Here is a 25,016-nt window from a genome sequence, read left to right as displayed (position 1 = left end):
CTATAACTGTAGCCTCTGTCTATATCATGCCATTCTGACTTTTTAGGAGATGTTTTGAGAGCTAGATTTTAATTATTCCTGGAAATCTCTGCACCTCTTTTTCCAAATCTGCACTGAAGGAGATGAGAAACCGTAATACATACAGAGCTGAAGCAAAGTCTGGTTGTTCACCTGGAAGAAAAGGATTCAGTAATAAGCTCCTATCAATTTAGTTCATACTGTATACATAAAGACTGATACATCATTTTGATAATTAAATCAATAAGTGATGAGTTTGCATGTCCAGTATAGATAAAAAATATACTTGTTAAGAAACTGCAAGACTCCAAACCCTAAAACATTCTCTATTTGATTTCGGTAAAGTTACTTTTCAGAAGAAAGTCACAAGTGCATATTTGCACTTTAAAGTTAATTGAATGAATTTTTGGAAGTTATGGTCCACCTTTGCATATTTTGTGTCACTTAGCCCTATAAAATATCAAATTTTACTACCAGTGTTGCTACTATAGGATATAAAGAGGAATAACTTGCCTGATGAAGTTTCAAGGACATTCTGATTGCAGGAGCTACTACTTTGTGTAATAAGTCCATGTCTGCAAACACCCACTCATCTCTTGACGTTAGTCGAAAATCCCCTTTGAACAAGGCATGGAGTCCATACAGGAAGGAATCTAAACTGTAGGAAAATAACATTAGTTATCTGCAGATCTTGTTCCTGGCTATTGTGGTCTTTCAGAGCTGTGTGGCTGTGGTTTTGTAGTTTTTGCTCCTAATGTTTCACCCGCATCTTAGATATGGGTGCAAAAACTATCAGACCATAGCCACCCAGCCTGGAAAACCCACAACAGCCACAGTGGACACAGTGTGTAACACATTTCTCTCTGTGACGCCCGCCACAGGGGCAAGCGAAATGTTAGGAACAAGATGCACAACAGCCAGTTTATTCTGGCCGTGAAAGCATCTGACAATAGATCTTGTTCCCTTAAAACTTTTTGAAAACAATACTCTTGTCCCTCTGTTAATGCTAGCTGCCAACTGAGATTCATGTAAAGGAGATTACACACTGTTCATTTCAAAAGTACTTTGTTGATTGTAGAGGGAGAGGCATAAGGGGGTTGAGAATAGAAAATATTGACTTAAGGCATGACTCAATCAACATCAAACACTTTAAGTCCAATTGATTTAATTAATTCCTGCCCTTCATGTCAATGGATGAACACTACATTCCCATTTATTTATTTAGTTGATTTCTATCCCACCCTTCAAATGCATACCAGTGTGGGTTGCAACCATCTGAAAATGCTTCCCACATTGCAATAAAAACAGCATCACACACAGATAAAAATTCCTAAAATCTTCCCTAAAACTAAAAACATCCCTAAAAACAAAATCATACTAAAACAAAAGCATACCCGCACCAATACATACTTAAAACATACCTAAAATATATCCACTCCAACCCTGCAGGTAGAAGACACATTCAAAAAAAGTCCAGTGGACTGGGGGTAGATGGCCTTAATCATTCAAATGCCCAGGCGAAGGTGATGGTTTTAACCAGGTACTGAAAGGTATATAATATTGGCATCTGTAGAACCTCTAGTGGGAGGGCATTCCATAAAGTGGGGGCTATTACTGAGAAAGCCCTCCATGTAGCCCACCCCCTCACCTCAAAGGGTGGGTTGCCAATAGCGCCCCCACACCCCCAATGACTTCAATATCCGGACAGGTCTGTATAGTAGAAGGCATTCCCGCAAGTAGTCTGGTCACTGACTTTCACAACTGCTGGGTAGCACAGATCTAAAAACTCCCATGTGCCAGCAGCACACAATTCAACATTGGTAGAAACACATTATACCAGTATATGTGACACCCTTATGCTGGTGGAATTCCTTTAATTAAATCTCCTTTAATTTGAATCTGCTGCTCAGTTAGTTTATTGGCAAAAAAAAATCAGGCAAATCAAACCTGAAGAAAATTCTTGCACAATTTTATGTAAGGATCTGCTGAAGCACTGGAATGTACTGCTGTCCTTCCATCCAAATCCTCTCAGACCTAAAGAACAGATGTTTATATAGAATTTTTCCACCTAAAAACTATGTATGCAGTAGCCCTGAAGCATGTTTTTCAGGAAACCAGGTCATGCTTTTCAGGAAACCAGAATTAAACATCAGGGCATTGGTTCAGAGCCATAGTTGCTTAATCCACCCAACATGATTTTACCATTTTTACAAGAGCGTATTCTTCACTGTGTTCTTGGAATGAAGCATTAGAATGTTAAATAGAGGCTGGACTTAATGGCCCTTGTGGTCTCTTCCAACTCTATGGCCCCTTCTGCACGGGCGGAATATGGAGGCCTGGGGACGGCAAAAACGCCGTCCCCAGGGAGCAGTTCGCACAGGGGGTGCAGCTGCTTCGTAGCCGCGCCACCCAAGCGGCGTGAAGCCGCCGTTTTCCAACCTCACTTGCCCAGCAAGGTTTTTGGAAAACAGCAGATCCACAGCGCCTTCCCCTCCCACCATGTCCGGGCGACCTACCTGTCCCGCGGCCCTCCGGCGCGTCGCCGAGGCCTGGGAACATGCCCCCTCTTCCCTGTGACTCCGGAACGGTTGCGCAGGGCAGGGGGGGTGTCCCCTGGCCTCGGCGATGTGCCGGAGGGCCGCAGGACAGGTAGGTCGGCCTGACGACGATGCAGCTCTGTGCCGTCGTCCCGGGCGGTTCTGGGACCATTCATGTGAACGGTCCCAGAGGGTCAGGTCGGCGTCATCTACGCCGACCCAACCCCTTCCGCCGCCGTGCGGAAACGGCCTATGATTCTATGAAACATTTTATTGTCATGTAAGATTATACTGAGAATGTGTTGAAGGCTTGTTGAAGGCTTTCACATCTGGAATCACCTGGCTATTGTGGGTTTTTCAGGCTATATAGCATGCCTCTGAAGATGCTTACTCTTCTTACTCTTCTTCAGTATAACACTGTACCAAAAACAACCATAGCAGCAGCATTACAAATCCTCATCTGCAGCAGCAGAACTCTGGAAACTTATGCTCACTATAACCTTGGGATAATTCTGCTTATTACAGACATTCACTGAGACCCAGAATGCCTAAATGTAAACAGCCAGGACTTCCTAATAACAATCAGTTGCCTCTGCCAAGGAGAAATTAACATGGGGGGGGGGGGGATAGCAGGAGAGAATTCAGTAGCCCAATTATTTTAAACATTTTAGTGCTTCTGTTCAGTACAGTAAAATCAGATTATGAAAATAAGTAAAATATGGACATTATATTACTGTACTGAAGTTGTTGTTTAGAACTGCTTGCATTTTTCTTTCTAGGACTCAGCACATCTTCTGTAACGTCTTGGTTTAATGTGGATGGTTTTGAAAAAATTAAAGAGATTATTAGAACTTTCTTAGTCTTTTTTAGTCTTTTCTCTCTCTCTCAGGCAGATTCTGCATGGGCCCTACAGCAGCTTCCCACCAGTATATATATGCCACAGCCCGTGGAGGCGCCTCCATTTTCTTTTCCCACACTTACCTTCTTTCCCTGAGAAGCTCTGCAGGGAGAGAAGGTAAGTGTGGGGGAAAATGGAGGCGCCAAAAATGCAGGGAAAGAAAATGGAGAATTTTCATTGCATGGCAGCAACTTGCAAAATAATATATAAATACCTCCTTATCTCAGTAATTATGGTTAAATTACTACAATTCCATTTGAATGAATTTTTGTGTTTTTAAAAAAACATTTAACCTAATGAGATCATTTAGACTCCGTGCAGAAATAATGTGGATATTCTTGATGACTGTAGACAGAATGTTAACTACAAATATATTCTAAATATACATAGAAACAACTGTAGAAGAATGTCAGGCCAGACTAACACTCAATCCCAAGAGGTGTTAAAACTTTCTAAATACATTGGTTAATGGGTTAAAGGGTATAACTCTATTTAACACTGCGTTGTAAGTGACTCAAAACTGTGCATAGGGTGAGTTTTGCTAGACTAGGGGATATTTGGTCACCTCACAGGATGGTTATGTCAGCTCTGATTATCTATTTGGATGACAATGGGACTAATCCTAAGGAAGTCTACTCAGACCATAAACCCCATTAGTCAACATACCTTACTTCTAGGAAAACATACTTTGGAGTTTGACTAGAGTATGTAGTGACTGAATTAGTTTTCAAGAGATACCTTGGTGTATGTCAAGCATGGACACCAAAGGATTTTTCTAAGGTCCCCAGGTGTACATTTCGAAGAATTGGGTAGCTCAAAGAAAGTATGTCAGAAGTGACTTGATGGCACTTAATACACACAAAGAAAATATTCAGTAAAATTCTTTATAATGATATGAAAATATATGTATGATGCTTTATTGGTTCAGTATTGTCTGTTTTGATTGGCAGCATTCATCCAGGTTCTCAGGTAGAAAGTTTTACTATCACCTGATGCTTTTAAATTGGAGATATCAGGAACTGAACCTGGGACCTTTTGTATGTAGAAGATATACTCCACCCTGTGCCATGGCCTCTCTCCAAGTAGTCATTATGGAAAATCTAAAGAGATTATTTTAAGTATGATAATCTGTCAGTTTAAATTCCCCAGAATGGTTTTAAGATCACACTAGAGAATCACTATGCTGGCTAAACCTGGTGGACACTGCACAGGTCTTATCAAACCTCTGCATTTTGCTTTTCATGGACCTCTGTATCACACAAGTACATGCTGATGCACTTGATTTTTTCCCCATTTCCCCTCCAGTTTCTGCAATGTCTGCTTTCATTGCAGAAAATTCCTCAAAAAACTTTGTCAAGAAGTTTTACTCCAGGGACTCAAAGGTTTCTTGATGGAAAATTGCAGGAAATCTCCAGGAAATTAGTGAGAAAATCTTTAATGTGATAGAGCCAGTAGAATTTGTTCACCTTCCTTTTTTTCTGCATGTCCAATAAGACCTCATGTGTTTTATGGGTGTTGAACAGCTGTCTCACGTTTGCAGTAATCACATGATGTGCAGTTGAAGACTGCTAGGTGGGATGAAGATGTTTTAATTATGCATAAGATGTATGCATCAGCATAGAACCTTCAGAGCATTTAGAAATCCTCACAACCATCTTATATGATAAGGTAGTGTTGTTATCTTCATATCTGAGATGACAGGCCAAATTTGAGAGTCAGCAGCAGTCTAAAGACACCTAAGAGTATCCACAGGCATAGGCAGAATTTGCATTTATTCATTTCATATCTCACATTCTTAACCCCCAACCTTACCAACAGAGAAATAATAGTTCAGGTTTTGCCATTTTTTTCATTCATCTACCTCATCAATGATTAACAAATAAAACAATACAGCACGAGTGCATTATGCTGGAGGCATGTAGGTGCAGACTTCTTTGTACTTTCTGCTCTACTTCTAATTTAGCAAACAAATTGCCTAATTTGAGAGATTATATTTGGCTCCCACCTACTGTCATTTACACTGACAGGTAACTGAAATGTTATTTACATAAATTGCAAAAGAGTATTTACCACTGTAGCTTGCCGTTAAAATCCTCTGATTAATTGATTACACATAATTCATGTGTAAATTAATGCAAATTGCTAGCTTACATATATAATGTAAACTTCACTTCTGATGTAGCTGTATACAATTCAACACTACTCTCTAAACATTAATTTTTCCTCATAGTGGTAATGACATCTTAATGAACAATGTCAACACTAGGCAAGTTACATAAAAGGACTAATATTGATCTTATTTATTAGTTGCTAAACCCTACGTAACATTTATATGCTGAAGGAAATACCTTGCATTATCACATATTATTTCATTTCCTAGCATCTGGCTTAGCTGAAAGGCACAGGATTGATTCATAGATGATCCCTACATCACTATCCCCAATGTGGTAAAGAGCAGATTTGATCCTCTGTCTTCCTCCACAACGTGCATTAGAATAACCCTGGGGCTACCACTAAATGCAACCCATCCATCCCCTTTCCAGTAGGGATCTCATAAACACGCATGGTGTGCTGCATCCATATCACTCGCTGGGCTGTATCCCAACTCCTGCAAACAGAAAATTTTTTTTGCACTTTCCTTTGCTACCTTCCAAAGCCTCTAATCTGAACAAAATGGTGTGCTGCATTCCAAGCTTGCTCAGCTAGTACAAGGAGAGGAAGAGAGTTTGCCTGATTCTCGCTTCCTGCTGTCACCCATGATTCACAGCATTTTGTTAAGGAGGGTTCCAACCCCCTTCAGCAGAATCTTGTCAGTGTTTGCAGAGAACTGCTGGATTAAGGCAAGTTAGATCCACTCGTGTTTAACACCTTCCATTTGTGAGAGCTAGAATCCAATCCAAGGCTTGTTTGTATACCCCACTGAATGCAAAAGATTGATGCTGAGACCATGTGTGAACTCTACTGTGGTGGCCCTGACTTCTATTGTTCTTGTATGGATTAGAATTACTGTTCCAACATGCAAGGGAGGGGAGGGAGGGAGGGGAGGGAGGGGAAGAGGGCCCGGCATCTGGACATGGTCCACCAACCCTAGCGGAGGGAGGGGGAGGGAGAGGTGGCATGCAAGGGAAGGGAAGTGAGGGAGGGGAGTGAGTGAGGGGTGGCATGCAAAAGAGGGGAGGGAGGGGAAGGGTGTTCTCTCTAGAGGTACTCTCCAGCCTACTCAGTGTACATGAGCGTGACTTTCTTGAACAGAAGAGAGTTACTTACTCACCACAGCATATACAACATGACTCTGATCACCCTGATTATATATTCCTCAAGCTAGAAACTTTGAACGTTGAACACCCTGATTATACATTCCTCAAAGCTAGAAACTTTGAACTACTTGACTTATATGAGTGATGTGTACCATCAAAAACTTCCATACTTATCCACTAAACAGAGTTCATTAAAACTGACTAGACATAATTTTTTCTCAAGCAATGGCTGCTGTCAAACATAAGGACAAATTATGGTAAGTCTGTGACTGTATTCACTTTCACTCTCCTACACTTATGTGTGGCTTGGAAACTGAAAGTTTCCTGGTTTACATTTCTGGAGAAGGTAAGGGGATGGATCAGAGCCAATGAACTGAGGCTCAGTCCAGACAAGACAGAGGTATTGCACATCAATGACACTCAAGAAGTAAGCCTGTCTTGGAGGGGCTTGCCTCAAAGGTTGGCTTCTCCACATGAAGGAAGAGACTCATAGTTCAGGTTGCTGCTGGATCCTGGTCAATGGGTGGAGGCACAGAACTCCTCCATGCCACAGCTTTGGCTGATACACCAGCTACAGCCATTCTTCAGAAAATATGATCTTATTGCTGTGATCCAAGCCTTGATCACATGCAGATTAGATTACCATAATGTGTTCTATATGGGGTTGCCTTTGAAAGCTGTCTAGAAACTTCAATGTTACCAAGGGATGGCTTTGCAATGAATTTATGGTGTATTCCTTTTATTTATTCTACAACCCGCAGCTCTTCACAATAAATGGTAAAGCAAACCAGGGTCAGATTAATGAGCAAATGTTTTAGCCTTCAGCAAATCCTTATAATATTGCCATAACTACCATGACATTGATACAAAGTTACCTGATGGCCATATTGTGTGATGCTGTTCCTAAAGCTCTTCTACCCAGAATGCACAGCGCAAAGGAAAGAGTTACTAGAGGAGAGTCTTCATCACAGTCTATGGGCTGTAAAATATATAAGGCCTTTATATTAGTCTTTATTTACTTCACGTAAAGCCTGCCTTTCTCACTGAAAATCAAGATGGATTTAAAAATTCTTTTAAAAAGCAATGAGACAGTCCGAGTTATCCAGTAACAATGCAATAAAAAAGATTACAGAAATTAGGCTTCAACGCAATCTGACCTTGCAATAGGTCACCAAAACTGCTTGAAACTCTCACAGCTTTAGATCAAATTTCTTTAATTCCATAAAATATTTTTCTAAGGTTTATTTTCTAAAACCAGCACGGTTTTTACATTTTTGAATATAACATTTTAACCAGAATATTCTTCTCTTTCCTTTGCCAGTTTCAATTTGTCCTGTGTTTGTACACTGTTATATGTCTTTTGTTCAAATTATTCTGGCTGTTAAAGTTCCACAGCAGGCGCAGTCTAGTAACTAATTAATAAGGCACTTCCCTCTGTCCCCACAATTTCTCCTTTCTGAAGTGTTAACACATCAATGTTGGAGATCTCCCAGAATTACAACTGATCTCCAGACAACAGAGATCAGTTCCCTGAAGAAAACAGTTGCTTTGGAGGGTGGGTTGTATGGCATTGTACCCTGTTGAAGTCCTGCCCATTCCCTAAACCCTGCCCTTCCTAGACTCTACTCCCAAATCTCCAGGAATTTCCCAATCTGGGGCTGGAAGTCCTGAACACAACTCTCATGTCCTCTGTAGTCAGTCCATTACATTGATAAATTCCTTGCTGCTGTTCATTGGAAAATGAGCAACAAAACAGGAGATATGGGAGGTTAATGATGTATGCTTCAAACCGATACACTTTCTTGGTTTATAGTACTCTGCTCACCTGCTAGTAACAGGAAGTCAAGTAAGGGAGAAAATGCCCACCCACTTATACAACTAGCAACATGTATATACGTACATCCACTCTTTTTCCAGCACAGAACTGAATCCAATCCAGGTAAACACTGCAGAAGCTTGCTCTGGTGATTCCTTGAAGGCAGGGCACATAGTCATCATCAATGTTAATATTGAACATTGCAAGGTCCCGTTCTATATAATGCCATTTTGAGAAAGGCTGCAATGTCTTTTGGAATGATTCATCTCTTATCCAGTGTAGGATTTTGGGGGAACTGGCAGTAAAGTATATAATACTCTGTTTTTTTAAAAAAGAAAAGATATTGCTTGTTTTAATAACATAGTCAAAAGTCGGTTAAAATTGCTTTGAAGATGGAGGAAGAGCAATCGACAGAGGGAGTTCTCAAAAGTGTATTGCCATCCTTTGCCATCTCCAGTCTTCCATAATGCTAGACATTTTCTAGTCCATAAACATATCTCAGCTCTGGGAACAGCTGATGATACAATTGCATTTCAACATGAATGAGAAGCACAACAGCAAAATAAGGAGGAATGAAGGTTGTAGTGGAATCACACTGCTGCTGACACCATTTAAAGTTCTTGGAATCCTCCTTCACAATTTCATATTCAAACTAACAATTATATCTGCAAAAAGAGTCCTACTTATTGTAAAGAAATAAGACAGACAACTGGATACAAAACAAGGATGGGTGGTAATTTTTCACTGTGTAGCAAGTGATAAGCACCATGCTTTTCAAGAGGAACTATGCAGATACAATGGATTTCAAAACATGCCACATTCAAAGACAGCAGATGTTAGCCTTCTTTCAAGAGACGTTTCAAGAGGAATACATTGAAAAGTGAATATTAAGGTAGTGGGGGAATAAATAACCTCCCATAAACAGGCAGAAAATGATTTCAAATATATGCAGAAAGGCTACAGGAGTTGACCCACTTTATTAGAGGCGAGCAAAAATTCCTTTTATGTGGAAAAATAGTTCTTTTTCTCTCTTGGCTGTCAGCTCCATGGCAAGTAGGGAAAAGAAGAATTAACTCAAAAAACCCAAATGCATAGTATTGTTAAAAAAAAAACCCAGCATGAATTCTTCAACTATATGACTAGGTAAAATTAAAATATTTTGAAGGAAATTATTTCTTCTACTAGCCTGACAAGTTTACATAGCTGCATATGCTGCTCAAACGTTCTTACATTCCTGCCTGTTAATCTTTATGTATATAACTGCTAAATTATCTTGTCCCTTGTTTTACTGTAATTCAGCATTTCTAGATTAGACTTTAAATGAACATGTATTTATTAGACCTCAGCATGAAAAAGACACCTGAGATAATATTGGTATTTGATCTTTCACTCTGGTATATTCCTAGTAATCATAATTTCACAGTGGCATAGCAATTATCGATCCTATGTACCTTTTTCATATAAGTAAACTCTCTGCTTCATGACAATTAAATTCTCTGAATGATGCTTTGAACTGAAAAGTTTGTTAGGTTCCATTCACTGTTTTTCTGCTCTGTGGCAGACTGAAACTAAAAACAGCTTATCTCCATGTTCAAGGACATTTTTGTAAATTCAAAGGGGAAGGGCACTTCTGCTCACAAAAGGGGAAATTTGTACTGATTCCCTATTCCCACTGAAGACCCCCATGTCACATCCCACATTGTCCTATAGGGTCTGCAGTAGGAAGGAAAAAGTTTTTATCTATAAACCGAGTGCTTGCAACCCATTACATTAAACGTTTCCATAGGCTTGGTGTGATAGACAGCTGAATTTGGAAAAGATGTCCTGGTCATAGAACCCCTTGTTCGTAAGGAGTTTTAATGACATTCTCCCAAGACATCTTGTCAGAAATAGACTCACTGGGAAATAAGGAGTAGCAGCATTATATGTCAGGAATGATTACACCTATGAGCAGATCCATGACTTAAATCCTGGAAGCCAGGTTGACAGCAACTGGGTAAAAAGAATTGAATGATGCCTTCCTGGAACAGATGACCACATTTCCAGAAAGGAGAGTAGTGGTGGTAGTAGTAATGGGATATTTCAATTATCCTGATATTTGTTGGGAATCAAACTATGCCAAGACTAAAAGGTCCAACAAATCCCTCACTAGCTTTGCAGACAATTTCATGGTCCAGAAGGAGGAAAAGGCAACAAGGAGATTGGCTATTATAGATTTGCTCCCAACCAACAATGATAAGCTAATTAGTGGAGTGGAAGTGGTAGAATCATTAGGTGGGAATGACCATGTACTCCTCGAGTTTGTTACACAGTGGAGAGGGGATGCCAAGCATAGTTAGACACACATTCTGGACTTTAAGAAAGCTGATTTCAGTATACTTAGGAAACTAATGGGTGTGATTCCATGGTTAAGAATACTAAAAGAGAATAGAATGCATGATGGATGGGAGTTTCTTGAAAGTGAGATCTTGGAGGCACAATTTCAAACAGTTCCAATGAGGGGGAAAACAGGGAGGTATCTAAGGAAACCAGGATGGATGTCTAAAGACCTTTCAACTGAGCTGAGATTTAAAAGAAATGGACATGTACAAAAATGGATATGTACAAGGAGTGGAAAAAGGAGAAATCACCAAAGACAAATTCAAACAAATAGCCAGGATGTGTAGGGAGAAAGTCAGAAAAGCTAAAGTGCAGAATGAGCTCAGACTGGCCAGAGAGGTTAAAACAACAAAAAAGGCTTTTTTTTGTTATGACCAAAACAAAAGGATATGGTAAGGTTACTGCATGGGGAAGATGGCAAAATGCTAACAGGGGAAAGAGAACATTCAGAACTACTCAACACTTTCTTTGCCTCTGTCTTCTCCCAAAAGGAAAAAACAGTGCTCAACCAGGGGGAAATGGGACAGAAGATGCAGAAGGGAAAATTCAGCATAGGATAAATAAGGAGGTAGTACAGGAATACCTGAATACATTAAATGAATTCAAATCTCCAGGGCCTGATGAATTACATCCCAGGGTATTACAAGAACTGGCAGAAGTAATATCAGAATCACTTGCAATAATCTTTGAAAATTCCTGGAGGACAGGAGAAACCCCATCTTCAAAATGAGAGAAAAAGAGGACCCAAACAATTACTGCCCAGTCAGCTTAACATCAATACTAGGAAAGATCCTAGAGCAGAGCATTAAACAGTCTGTAAGCACTTAGAAGGGAACACTGTGATCACTAAAAGTCAACATGGGTTTCTCAAAAATAAGTCACGCCAAACTAATCTGATCTATTGTTTTGATAGAGTGACAAGCTTGGTAGATGAAGGGAATGCAGTGGATGTAGTATACCTTGATTTCAGTTAGGCCTTTGACAAGGTTCCCCATTATATTCTTGTAAGAAAGCTAGTAAAATGTGGGCTAGACAAAGCTACTGTTAGATGGATTTGTAATTGGTTGTCTGACCGAATCCAAAGGGTGCTCACCAATGGCTCATCTTCATTCTGGAGAGCAATGACTAGTGGGGTGCCACAGGGTTCTGTCCTGGGCCCAGTGCTATTCAATATTTTTATCAATGACTTGGATGATGGAATAGAGGACATGCTAATCAAATTTGGAGGTGCCACCAAATTAGGAGGGGCAGCTAATACTGCAGAGGGCAGGGTAACATTTAAAATGACCTGGACAGATTAGAGAGCTGGGCCAAAACTGGTAACATGAATTTCAACAGAGATAAATGTAAGATACTTCACTTAGATAGAAAAAAATGAAATGCACAGATATAGGATGGGTGACACCTTGGTTTACAACAGTACAGATGGAAGGGATCTGAAATGAATATGAGTCAGCAGTTTGATGTGACAGCCAAGAAAGCCAATCTGATTCTGGGCTGCATCAACAGAAGTGTAGTGTCTAGATCGAGGGATGTAATAGTACAACTCTATTCTGCACTGGTCAGACCTCAACTGGAATTCAATAAGGATATTGACAAGCTGAACAAGTCCAGAAGAGGGTGAAAAAAATGGTTGAAGGTCTGAATTCCATGTCCCATGAAGAGCGGCTTGGGGAGCTAGGTATATTTAGTCTGAAGAACAGAAGGTTAAGGAGTTACATGATAGCCATGTTAAAATATTTGATGGGATATCATGTTGAAGATGGAACAAGCTTGTTTTCAGCTGCTCCAGAGACTAGGGTTGAATCCACATGGTCAATTAATTGCATGATACTCACATGAAATATCAAGGTTTCAGGAAGAACTCCCCACTGCTTAACTGCCAAACACGGATTCAGTTCTGGCACCCCCTCTCCCCCTTATCACGTGTTTTTAAAGAACCTGCATGGAAGTGCACCTTTAAAAAAAACATGCACCGAAGTCAGATCAGTGGGGAAGTTCAGGGGCTGAATGTAGGTTTGTTTTCCCACTGTTGGAAGTGACATGGAGCCTTCCAGCCAATCAGAGCACAGTGAGCTGTGCTCGATTCACACGCAGCCTTTTTTTGTGTGCCAGTGGTGGCTATGTTGAAACGTGGCTGCGTGGAACATGATTTCTGTGCCAACTGTAAACTAAAATTAGACTTTTGTGCCAATGCAGCTGCATGGGTTGAGTGCCGAAGCAGTGCATAAACGTAGCTACTGTTCTATCTACGCATGTGCATGGCGACATAGCTGCACAAAACAGTTTAAAAAAATTCCCGCCCCAATACAGCGTAACAGCCAATCAGGACAAGGAAGAAAGAGCCACTGAGCAGATTGCGCGTTCGATCGCACAATTGTGGGAAGTGCTGCACAGTTTGAAACCGTGACAGACATTGATGTCTTCATCACACACTCGCTGCAGTGGGGAGGGTGAAACCTCGATGAAAAGGTGCCATTTCTTTTGAAACCTGGTTGTATCCGACTTTAATTTCCCAGTGGGGAAATGGCCCAGGACAAGGAGTAATCGATTCAAAGTACAGGAAAAGAGATTACACCTAAACATTAGGAAGAAATTCCTTATGATAAGGGCTGTTTGACAGTGGAATACTCTGCCTTGGAGTATGATGGAATCTTCTTCTTTGAGGATTTTAAACAGAGGCTGGATAGCTGTCTATCAAAAGTGCTTTGATTGTGTATTTCTGCATGGTAGGGGGTTGGACTTGGTGGTCCTTCCAACTCTATGATTCTAAGGATGGCAGTTTTTTTAAAAACAGAATGTTTGGAACAGACAATTGAAGGAGAGCTATTGGAGGCAACAGACTGAGTGTAAGCTGCTGTAGTGGATTTTCTGCTGGAATGACAGGAACACACTTTGGTTTAGGATTAGAAAGGATTTGTAACCAGTTATCAAGGGAAATAGCTCTAGTGTTGAGAGGGTGATCCCTAAGCATTTAACAGGAAATAACTCTAATGAAAAGAGTGTTCCCAGGTCAGTTTAAAAAAAGAAAGCTGGGAAAGTCAACTCCTTTTGTCTCAAAATAGATAGGACATTAACGCAATTATAACATAGACTGGCTTCCATTCTAGCCTAACAGAGCAATCCAGATTGGGGTGGGGGAGAGTGCTGTAGTGGCCAGAGATGGTGTGGCAAAGATGGTGCTGCACCACCTTCAAAGGGGCTTCGGGCAGTGTGGAAAAGAGGGAAATCTGAAAATCCTCCTGCCACCTGAATTACCCCATCGTTGAAACTGGCTTATGCCACACTTCTGCAGGGTATAAGTCTGCAGGATCAGTGGTGGGCATGCCTAGGTGGAACATCCTGGTCTGCCCTCCTTCTGTCAGCATTCTCTTGAACGCCAGCATAGCGCTGCAGTGGCATCCACTTCTGGGTTTGCCAGCCACAGAGTAGTGGAACAGCCAGATGCCAGAATCTTTGCTCTCTCCACTGGTGTAGATGTTCTTTACCCTGGTGGAGGGGGCAAACACATTGGTGTGGCCCTCTGCCACTCCCAAAATCCATTTGCCCCCCCCCCAACATCTGGTATGATTTTCAATTTAGTAAATCCTACATACAATTTACATACTAATTTACCCCAAAACATTGTCTGGCAATTACTGAAGCAAGACAACTCAGGAAGATGCCCATTGCTTATCTTTGACAGTCTGCATCTTCTGCTGATAAAAACAGTTAATACATTACTCCACTCTCTCCATAGCCAAGTGAAAAGATTCACCCACACTTCTTTAAAGATGCTGACCATATGTAAATATGCTGTGGCATAATCTGTAAGTAAGTTGGGTTAAATCTACCTAGTCCTTGCAAATGATTGCTTGTGCAGCAGTAGCAGCTAGTTAGCTTTTCGATGGCATATTGTGGTGTCTGATCACCTGACCTTTTATGCTTTCATGTACCTTTTGTTTGCTAGGCTTCCTGCTCACTGCCCCCCTTCTGACCATTTTCTTTCGGAATTGGTGGATATGTAGGCAAATTTAGTGACAAAGCATGACCATAACAGGGTCAGTATGTTTAGTGTATGGTAAGGAATTCTATTTGTATTGTCCACGTTTCTTTCAGTGATGGTCTTTTGCATATAGCAGAAATGATTTTGAAAGAAAAGCCATGTTTCATCACCATATAGTTGCCCTTTTACGGGAAGGAGAGGACAGGTCCATTAATGCAAATGGAGTGTTGCTTATCATGGATGGTCCATCCTTCCCTATCCAATATGCAGGGGAGTACCGCTCATGGGGATGGGGGGGTGTCAAATGAGGTGCACCGGCAGGTGGGGCGCAAAATTGCATTCCAACAACCCCCCTCCCGCATCAACCCAGGGGTCATTTGACCTCCGTGTCCCCATGGGCGGTTTGCGACACCTGTCCGAGCCACCTTCTTCCCTCCCCAGGTTCTCAGGGATGGGACTCATAGGCGGAGATGGCTCGAATGGGTGCCGCGTACCCACTGTCCCCGTGGGCAGTACACTGCACCTGTCTGAGCTGCCTCCTTCCCTCCCCAGGCCCTTAGGGGTGGGGCTCAAAGGCAAAGGTGGTTCAGACAGGCACTGCAGCAGCAGAAAACCTCCTGGCCTGCCCGCCACAGCACCCTGCCTCCCCACCTCCCTGCAGGCTGGCTTCTGCAAGAGGCGGCCTGAAGGGAGATGGAGGGGCTTGGATGGGTGCTGTAGCAGCAGGCCTGCCCAGGAGTTGAGCTGCCACTGTGGTGCCCTTCTAAGCCGTCCCCGCCCTCAAGCCCTGCCCCCAAGCACGGGGGTGTGTGCGGGGCTGCCCGGAGCAGGGGCTGTCCCCGGGCACCATTTCCCCCGATACACCTCTGCCAGTATATCAATGTTTAGCATCTGACTTGCACGATGCAAATGGATCATCCTGAATGGCTGTGCCAATGCAAACCTTTGAATGTTTTGCTAAGTGGGCACACTAGTACCATGAATCATGGTGGAGCCCTTTGGCAACAACCAATACCCCAAATCTTATTTATTCTTGTACAATAGAATGAACTGTTAAATTACTTTTTTTCCTCAGAGGTGGCAGGTAAAGTTTTATTACCTTTACATAATATCTGATGAGTATTCTCCGCAGGTCAAACACTTGGAGCATTGTTGCAGCATTATTTTCAATTATGCTGTAACCTTCCAGGATATAATGGGTTCGTGTTATTTCCCAGGTCAGCCATCTTAGATTGAAAGCTGCATTGCACGATAGCAAGTGAGGCAAGTGCCCCGGTTTACAGCAGAAACAGCCTTCGTTATCCTCATCTCCTTCTGTGATGGCTTCCACCTCTCTTTGCTGGCAGTATGTCCCTTGGGGGATTAAAGCACAGTACAATGACAGTTTCAGAGGAGATCAATGCAAAGGAGCAGTTCAAAGACAACAGTCTGCTCGCTGTCATATACTTAATAAATCGCAATGGAAAAAAAGGCAGTTACAGCTATGAATAAAATGTATCAATTAATCTGTGCTCAGCAGAGAGTGGTGTGATGCAAACTATTTATTTCACCTTATAAAGTGAAATATGCCTAATTCTATGCTTTTGGCATATTGGCATAAATTATATAAAACATAATTTCATCCAAATGCTTTTTAAATGTAGAAAGATGGGGAATATAGTTTAGAAACATACGTCAAGAACTTAGTCACTTGACTGCCAAGCTTAAAACCATTGTGTTGCTTTATGAGTTTATTCACCTGTTTTAATCAAGCGGAACATGTTCATGTTCCAATAAAAAGAAAAAAGTTAAAGAAGGGTTTTGTACAGAGAAGTCAAAATTGTTGGAGGTGTGTAGATGGAATGGAAGTTGCCTGATTCTCTGAAGGGGGTGGTGGGGAGGAAACCAATGCAATTCCATAAACAAACTTCAAATACTAGAACAGGATCCTGCTGCCATTTTGGTCTCATATGCCCCATTCCAATAGCTCAAATGGACATATGAAGATATTGATGCATGAACAAACCAAGGATAGCTAATTTTTTTTAACACGAGTGGAAAAAACCCCATGGTGCACATGGAAGGATGGTGAGTTCTGAATTGTGACCATAGAGTTGATCAATATATTTACTAGATCAATTTAATAGAAAAGCTTAAAAGGCAATAGTGTTAGCCTGAAGTAGAGTTACATGATACTCAGATGATACTCTTTAATGGGCTAGTCTGTTAAAGAGTGACATTTCAAACAAATTCTTCTTCTGCAAGGTAAATGGTGGCAAGCAAGTATTTTTAACAGTTCATCATTTGCCACCCAAGGAAGAGAGGAAGTGGTCCAAAGATGCAGAAGCAGACACAGAAAACCCCACTGTGTGGGTAAAACTTGGCCACAGCATTTTATTGGTGTGCTGGCAAAAGGAAGCAGAGGCACACCATAGGGGACGGATCTGGCACTGGGCAGCACGTCTGCTGCCTCCAGTGATAACTTTCCCCCAGCCCAGTGCATGGCGAAAAACACCAACGTCCAGAGCAGCAAGATAGTGGGAGCCATCAGGGTGCTGGCCTCTGGATGAACTCCTTTTGCTGCCAGGGGGCATGAGTCACCAGCAGCCCCCACCTGGGCATGTGGCCTCTTGTGGAGGCCCCGCAGGCTCCTCCTCCCCTGAACAGATCAGTCCCCATGCACAACCCGCCAGGCTGTGACAGATGAAATGCAAATAACAACAATCACCGAAAACAGAATGCCAACAACAAAAAAGTCAGACACATGAGGGAGAGAAGTAGGAGAAGGTGTTGGCGCTTGGTCGAGAAGAAGCACAGGATGACCCGACCTGCCCATATAAGGCTGCAGCCCTGCCTCCTCCAGGCACATCACTTGCTTGCGGTGGCAGCTGGGCAGCCCAGCCCCACACTGGGTTGGATGTCGGCGCTGAGCCTGCCCTCTCCCTGCTTCACTTCCAGGTAGCAATGGCGGCCAAGGTAAATCTCAGCCACTCTTTCTCGCCATTAAATCACAAATTGTCCCTTGTCAAAATGTCCTTTTTAATACAACTATTAAAGATGCAGAAGGAACACTCTCCTTGGCATCTAAACATCCTATCTCTACATTTGCCAACTTCAGTTTTTCAGCAAGATTGGAACATTAAAATTTAGTAGAAGAGTTGTTTGTATAACTTGCTAACCAGCACTACAGATTTCCCTCTCTGCAGAAACAAGATGAGTTCTGCCTCAGCAAACTATCCTCCCCACCCCGCTTCCAAAATTGTTACTGCTGCAAATTATGAGAGTTTATGTATTTGAAATCTACTGAAAAACTGAACGATGCTTTTAAGTCCTTGAGGAAATTAATCATATAAACCCAGTTTACATCCTGCTCACTAAACCAGTTTTACTAGCATGCACCTATATTCACATTCTGCCTATGATCCCCTCCCAGCCCTGGCTCTCCTATGATATGCACTTCCTGAACCTGGAAAAATATCCCAGTGTCCTCAGATTGGAATATGGGTTGTACCAGATCCTCCCACTGGCATCTCATAGACAGGAGCTCCATGTTATTAATTGATCTGCTCTCAGCAAGTAACTTCTATGGCAACACAAACAAACATATTCTAGAATGCATTTTTACATGTCACAGGAGTCTGTTGTCTTTGCCACAAGCAATTAGCACTGTTACTTTTGGGGGTGGGTGGGTGAGGAGAATGACAAGAAAGTCTCATTCAAACCTTTTCCCTACTTCCTATGCACTTCGATGTATGGTTAACAAAGTCGATTCTAGCCTTCCTGAATTCCTGAAGGATCCTCTGAAGTTGCCAGACACAGATGCAGGCGAAATGTCAGGACAAAATACTACTGGAACAGAGCCATGCAGCCCAGAAAACCCACAACATCCATATAATCTATGCTGTTCATACTCCTCCACCACTGTCTGATAAAAACGGGGAGAGAGGGAAAACTTCCATGAGCTATATTACTGCTGTAATAGCAGCTGCTTTCTCCAATCTGCCATGCAATTTCATCTGAATTAGTACTGAACTCCCTTCCTGGAATTTTCTCACCAACTTCCAAGTAGAGAATGGCTACTGTATTAGTGATGTCATATTCAAAACTAGAAGAGACATTTATCAGTTAATGGTATTAATAAAGGACAAAGAAACTAGTTAGAGAGGAAGTACACCTATCTAGACATAATTTTCTCAATCGTGCCTGAGGGCCACTTTGCACAGCCACCAGGTCTGTAGCTGCCTGCTTTCCGCTCTCTGGCCAGGACTGCAACTGGCACATGGTAAGGTCACACGGGAGCTAATCATTGGCTTACTTTGGGTCTCATCTGCATTTCCAGGATAAATATAGCAAGTTTGGAATCAGAGCACTACCAGCCTTTATTATAGTTTTTTCCCCACTGGAGCTTTGCAGGGAAAGAGAATGCTGAGCCACATGCTGTTCATTTCTGCCAAAAATGCTCTCTCTGTCCTCCTCTGAGTGGGCTATGTGCCATCAAGTTGCTTCCAACTTACATCAACCCTATGAATTAATGACCTTCACAGCATCACTGACAGCCCTGCTCAGGTCTTCCTACCCCTTCACATTTTGCAAACTAAAAAAGACAGACCAACTACCTCATATTGTTTAATCTAGGAGACATAGAATTCTGTGGAGTGTTGAGCTGAATATCTCTCAAAGGGAATGAAGAAAGAATAAATTGAAGGTTGGTGAGAATTGGCCTACTGAAGCTCCAAACAACTAAAAGTTAGCTAGTGGGTTAAATTTGAGCTAGTAGTAAATTCCCCATTCATTTTTACCATCTGATTCCTTATGACTCCCCAGCCTATTCATCCTTAATGCTATGCAGTTAGACTTTATCTAGTCTGTTGTATATATGGTAATGGTAAGTACGGCGTTTCTTTTGTTCTCAGCTCCGTAATGAATACACATACTTTTCCCTAATCCTTATGCAATTACCACAGGTAAATATCTGCCCTACACTATAATGGTATTCCCTCTTGTCTGCTTTTATATTGGCTAGCAAGGTAACTAACCAGACAATGCCTACAATTTTGCTTTTACATTTAAATGCAGACATGAATTTAAGGAACTAAAACAGTATATGCAGTATACATCAAAACCAAAATATATGTTCTTGTATATCTTTGATGTGAAACCATCAAGCTTAATATAATTTTCTTTCTAACTCAGATGCTGACAAAGTTTCTTTAGCTTTAGGAATCAGCCCAGCAATTTAGGAGCCAGACTTATTTTCCAGCACTTGGGGTTTTGTATTTCTAATTGTTGCTGCCACAGAACTTAGTCCTACACTCTTTGCAGTTTCTCATAGCTTTATTAATTCCAAGACAAAAGTGGTGTAATATAATAATAAATGTACCATATTTATAATAAGTAACCATATTTATAGTCACCACAAGAAGGGAACTAATCTTGGCCTTCTTTCTCCCTAGTTTGTCATAACTTCATTATTGTTTTAAATATCTGTTTAATTGCATGTTGAGTATTGGAGCCACGATAGAAAGCAACTGGTTAAGAAATGAATTCATCTCCTACCACTGAATGGTAGTTCAGTTAACATGTAAACAAGCCAATTCAAGACTTCCATGCACATGTATTTCTTTGTCATTTAGCAAAACATATTTTCATGCAACATGTCTGCAGTCTTCCTAAGGATTATGGAGACACACATAATTGTTGGAAATTCTAGGTGCCGCAGTGCAATTTCTAAGCACTTTGGCAAACAGGCACCCGGGATTTATCGAGCTCTGTTCAACAAATTCAGGCAACTGCCAAATGGCTCATACTTTTCTTCCACTAACAAATCTTTCATTTTGCCACACTGAGCTCTTGCAGTCCTCAGATGCTCCAGGAAATGAAAATTACAAAGCATACAAGCCCAGTGGTAGTTAGCCATGTCATGGCAGCTGAATAGAATGCAAGTGTCTGCCTTCAAAAAGAGAAGCCTTTTTTCTAGGCATTTCTCTAATAAAATTCATAGTCCAATTAAACATGTTTACATTGAAGCAGGTTCCAGTAGTTTATTACCCTGCCAAGCCCTGAAAACACAGGTAGAAACAATCTGGAAAGTCTGAAATAGTACTAATTCAATATTTAAATTAACAAAAGCCCAAGGATATGTTCACACATCATAGGATTAGCCTCACAGGGTGGCAGACATAGATGGGGTTCTATGTTCAAACCATGGGGTACACAAAGCCAAACAAGATAGGTATTAAAACAGTAAGTCTGCAATCTTATGTACAGATGGGTGCTGTGGATTTTCAGGGCTGTGTGTCTGTGGTCTGGTAGTTTTTGCTCCTAGTGTTTCACCCACATCTATGGCTAGCATATCATGGTAAGATGAGCTTCTGTCTGCGAGGGGCCCAGCCACCCAGGGGGGAGTGCTAGGGTCAGGAAAGGAATGGGGAGAGGGAGAGGGAAAACCATCATCTCACCATTGTCTACCCTCCCTGGGGGAGAGAGAAGGATGGGAAGAGAGGAAAGGAGGCCTGTCATCTGGTCATTGCCCACCCATCTTGGGGGGAAGGGGAGGGAGGGGCCCATCATCTGCTCAACCACCCTGGGTTAAGGGGAGGGAGGTGGAAAGGGCCCATCATCTCTTGATGGTCCACCCAGGTGGAGGGGTCCAACATCTAGTCGTGGCCTACTCATGAGGGGGAAGGGTGTCCGGCATCTAGTTGTGGTTCACCCAATCTGGAGAAAGGGCCCCTCCTCCCCAGAGTGGGTGAACCATGATCAGATGATGCCCCCCTCTTTTCCCCTCTTCCAAGGATGGGTGGGCCACAACCAGGTGATGGGCCCTCTCCTCTCCCTCCCCCAGGAGGTGGGCCATGCCCAGATGACAGTCCCCCTTTCCCCTCAGTGTGCAGTGATTGTGTGGTGGGGTATATGTTTTGTCCACCTCACAGGTGGTGGTAGGGGCGAGGCACATTTGCATGTGTTCAAGTAACTTATGTACAAGGTAAGTTATGTACAGTTACTTGGCAGTAAAGTTCCACTTAGTTCACTGGGACAATTTAAGAATTTAAGATCATTCTCCAAATTCCCTTCATTATTACATTAGAGTTAAAATCTTACCTGTCATCCAGTCACCATTTTATATTATTCAATGTGAGCACATTTCAAATAGTCAGATGTTTTATTCATTGAGTGCATTTTTATCCCACTTATTTTTCAAGCAGCTCAGGTTGCATGCATAATTCTCCCTTTTAGCTGCACATGCCACTATTGCAGCCAACTCCACTATAACGTAATGTTAGGTTGAGAGAGAATGACAGGCCCAAGATCATTCAGTAAGATGCATGTCAACTGGGATTTTGAAACTAGTCGTTCATGTCTAGTCCAACACTCTAACCACTATACCACACTGGATAGTTAGTGTACTGAAATGATTAAATTGTTGGGCTAAGACTGGGGAAGCCAAGGTTCCAATTTGAAAACCTCACTGACTTTGAGCCAGCCACTCCCTGTCAGCCTTCTTCCTCATTTGGGTGTTTTCAGGATAAAACAGAACAGAAGAGAATAATATACACTAGCCTGGGTTCTGTGGAGGAAAGGTGAGAAAAACATGCAAAAGAGACAGATCTGCTAGGTGCTGAGATGGGTCCTCTGATTGTGTAATCTAAAAAATTATTCAGCCTCACTATGTCTTTTACACCAGAAATGCCCAACTGTCAGGTACTAGCTGTGTTTTATGATCATGTACAATACAACAACTCAAATGGACCTATAATTTTGTGTTACATTACAAACTGGAAATATTTAATTATTTGAATTGAATAATATGTAGTAAAGACCACATGGCAAAATGATTTTACTTTTTGCAATTTCTGGACCTTTTGCTCTCTTACCTCGAAATTCTAGCCCCCTCAGCTGGAATGTAACCAGACCATTTCCTATTTCAATCAAGTGAACAAAGGCATTCAAATAATCTGATGCCAAAATAAAGCAGTCTCCAGAAGTGTAGTTTCCCCAACGTCCAAGAATCAAATCTCCACAAAGTGACTCCTGCAAAGATCTTGTCAAGTGCTCATAAAAGATGGAGTTGAGGTTGTTATCGTCATTACCTATAATCACAACAACTTAGTCAGAAAAAGCAATGAAGAACAAATCCCCCAGTAAAAGGCTCTGAAAATGATTCCATTTTCTTACTGCATAATCAACTGGAAGCTCCCTTCAGAGATTAGGATTAACATTCTGGAAGTACATATCATCATTAAATCCTCGTAGATTCTGCCCATCTGACTAAACCAAAATTATCAATATCTACATGTAGTTTCACTGTAAGACCTTTCTTATATCCTAAGCAGCACACAAAATGTTTGGATGAGCAGAATAACAATACCACAAAGACTTTCCTTTGCCTCTGAATCACTAGTCAAAGGCCCATTATACATACAGCACTTCCTCTCACCTTATACTCTCCTTACTGCAGTGACTTTGCAGTGGGGTGTCCTCACATTTCCTTGTTTACATGTGAGAAAGTGCCCCACTGCCTGCTGCGTGGCTTTCCTGTCCCCAATTCCAGGTCGCTCCCCTGTCCAACACAAGATTGAAGATTGCAACATGTACAATATCCATATAAGGAATATTGATATTACATTTAAAGGACTAAAAAAAGTCAGTTCTGCATTGGAAGGGGGAGCAAGCCAGAAGGTGTGAAGCCCTGAAGCAAGGGGGCAATATTGGGGTTTCCCTGTTTTCGCTAACCACGGAGTTTTCAGGATCTTTGGCTCAACAAGTAGGATAGTGTCAGTACAGAAATCTCTTCTCCTGAGGAAACTTACCCTCACTGCGGGGAAGAGCACCAGGGAATAATTGGCCATAGAAAGAGGTTACTTTCTGTTGTTGTTCTTGTGTTTGCTATAAGTTTAATATGACTTCATTATCATCCTGGATTTGGAATTTCCATTGATTTCATTCTCAGAGATGGCTCTAACTATTAATCTGATGTTTTTTCTCCTGGACCAGCAATAATTCTCAAACCTAAGCATTTAAGTTGTGAAAGTGTGCTCAAGGAAAATTAAAATAAGAACCTAAGCACAATTAATGAAATGTAGCAAGATCTTCCACATGTGCCAAAACAGTATAACACATTCTAATTGACAATGCAAGTGAGTCTGAATTCTCTTAATTAACAAGGTCTGGCTTGGCCATATGGTTGTGGACAGCAATGGTTAGGAAATCCAGGGTCACAACACAGAGGCAGGCAATAATGGCAAAACACCTCTGAATGTCTCTTGCCTTGAAAACCCCACAGGGTTACCCTAAGTAAACTGTGACTTGATGGCCAAAAAAAAGCAAAAAACAAAAAAACAAGAGGAAGACAAAATCCCACTTTCCTCAGGGAACATCTAAATAGGCAGATCAAATTGATATGTACAAAATGTTAGCAATTCAGTTGAATGATTTGCTGCTTGACAGTTTCTTTTAAAATTCCACTGCATTATTGCAGAACATTCCCTCACAATCAGGAAGCATTTAAACATGGAAAAATACTTTTCAAGGTATAAAATTCCTTCTGCATTTTTAACAAAAAACATTTATAAAAAACATCCATACCTGCATCCTTTTCGATTTGAAGCACCAGTCTTGTATTTGAATGGTCAACTCGTTTTGTGCTGGAAATAAACATGTATGTACTGATCATCTCTGTACCTATGCAATGTTCCTGTTCCTGTTCTGGCTTTATCTGGACACAGAGAATATTATAGAGCAGTGATTCTTTCTCACACAACCCAAATCCTTTGAAGGGCATCCAGTTGTGTACACTTGCTGGATCCTTTACTACCTCATGTTACTAGCCTCTTAAAATATTAGAGACCCCTTAACCTACCCTGGGCCAAGTTGACACCTGTAATAATATATTTAAAGCAATTTTAGGTTCAATGGATTTTGACTTGAAATAACTTGATTGCCTCCCATTTTATTCTCTTCCGATTCTGTTCAAGGAAAAATGAGGGTTTGGATCAGTATTACATTGCCATTGAGTTACACTTGATCAAAAACTGCATGCTATTTCTGTTCTCAAAAGGAATACAATATATTAAATAATTTTAACATGGCAAACTTAGAACACTGTAATTCATAAGCCTAGCTGGAAATTATTTTAAAATGCAAGAGA

The 25,016-nt window shown here is 41.5% G+C and overlaps 1 protein-coding gene across 2 annotated transcripts in view; it reads right to left on the bottom strand.

Annotated features, from left to right (window-relative positions):
- The window catches only part of PCNX2 (pecanex 2), a 163,090-nt gene that overhangs the window by 15,715 nt on the left and 122,359 nt on the right, over window positions 1-25,016 (bottom strand). For both annotated transcript variants that reach the window (XM_048486072.1, XM_048486079.1), the window contains exons 24-29: window positions 24,455-24,513; window positions 22,744-22,959; window positions 15,990-16,243; window positions 8,611-8,844; window positions 7,586-7,689; window positions 532-676 (exon numbers count right to left, since the gene is read on the bottom strand). In XM_048486072.1, the coding sequence (XP_048342029.1) occupies window positions 532-676; window positions 7,586-7,689; window positions 8,611-8,844; window positions 15,990-16,243; window positions 22,744-22,959; window positions 24,455-24,513 (1,012 nt within the window). The remainder of the gene's footprint in view (window positions 1-531; window positions 677-7,585; window positions 7,690-8,610; window positions 8,845-15,989; window positions 16,244-22,743; window positions 22,960-24,454; window positions 24,514-25,016) is intronic.

The sequence above is a fragment of the Sphaerodactylus townsendi genome, linkage group LG01 (genome assembly GCF_021028975.2).
Source record: "Sphaerodactylus townsendi isolate TG3544 linkage group LG01, MPM_Stown_v2.3, whole genome shotgun sequence".
NCBI classification, from domain to species: Eukaryota; Metazoa; Chordata; class Lepidosauria; order Squamata; family Sphaerodactylidae; genus Sphaerodactylus; species Sphaerodactylus townsendi.
Note: the sequence above shows the minus strand (reverse complement) of the source record. Positions and strands in the feature narration are given on the sequence as shown.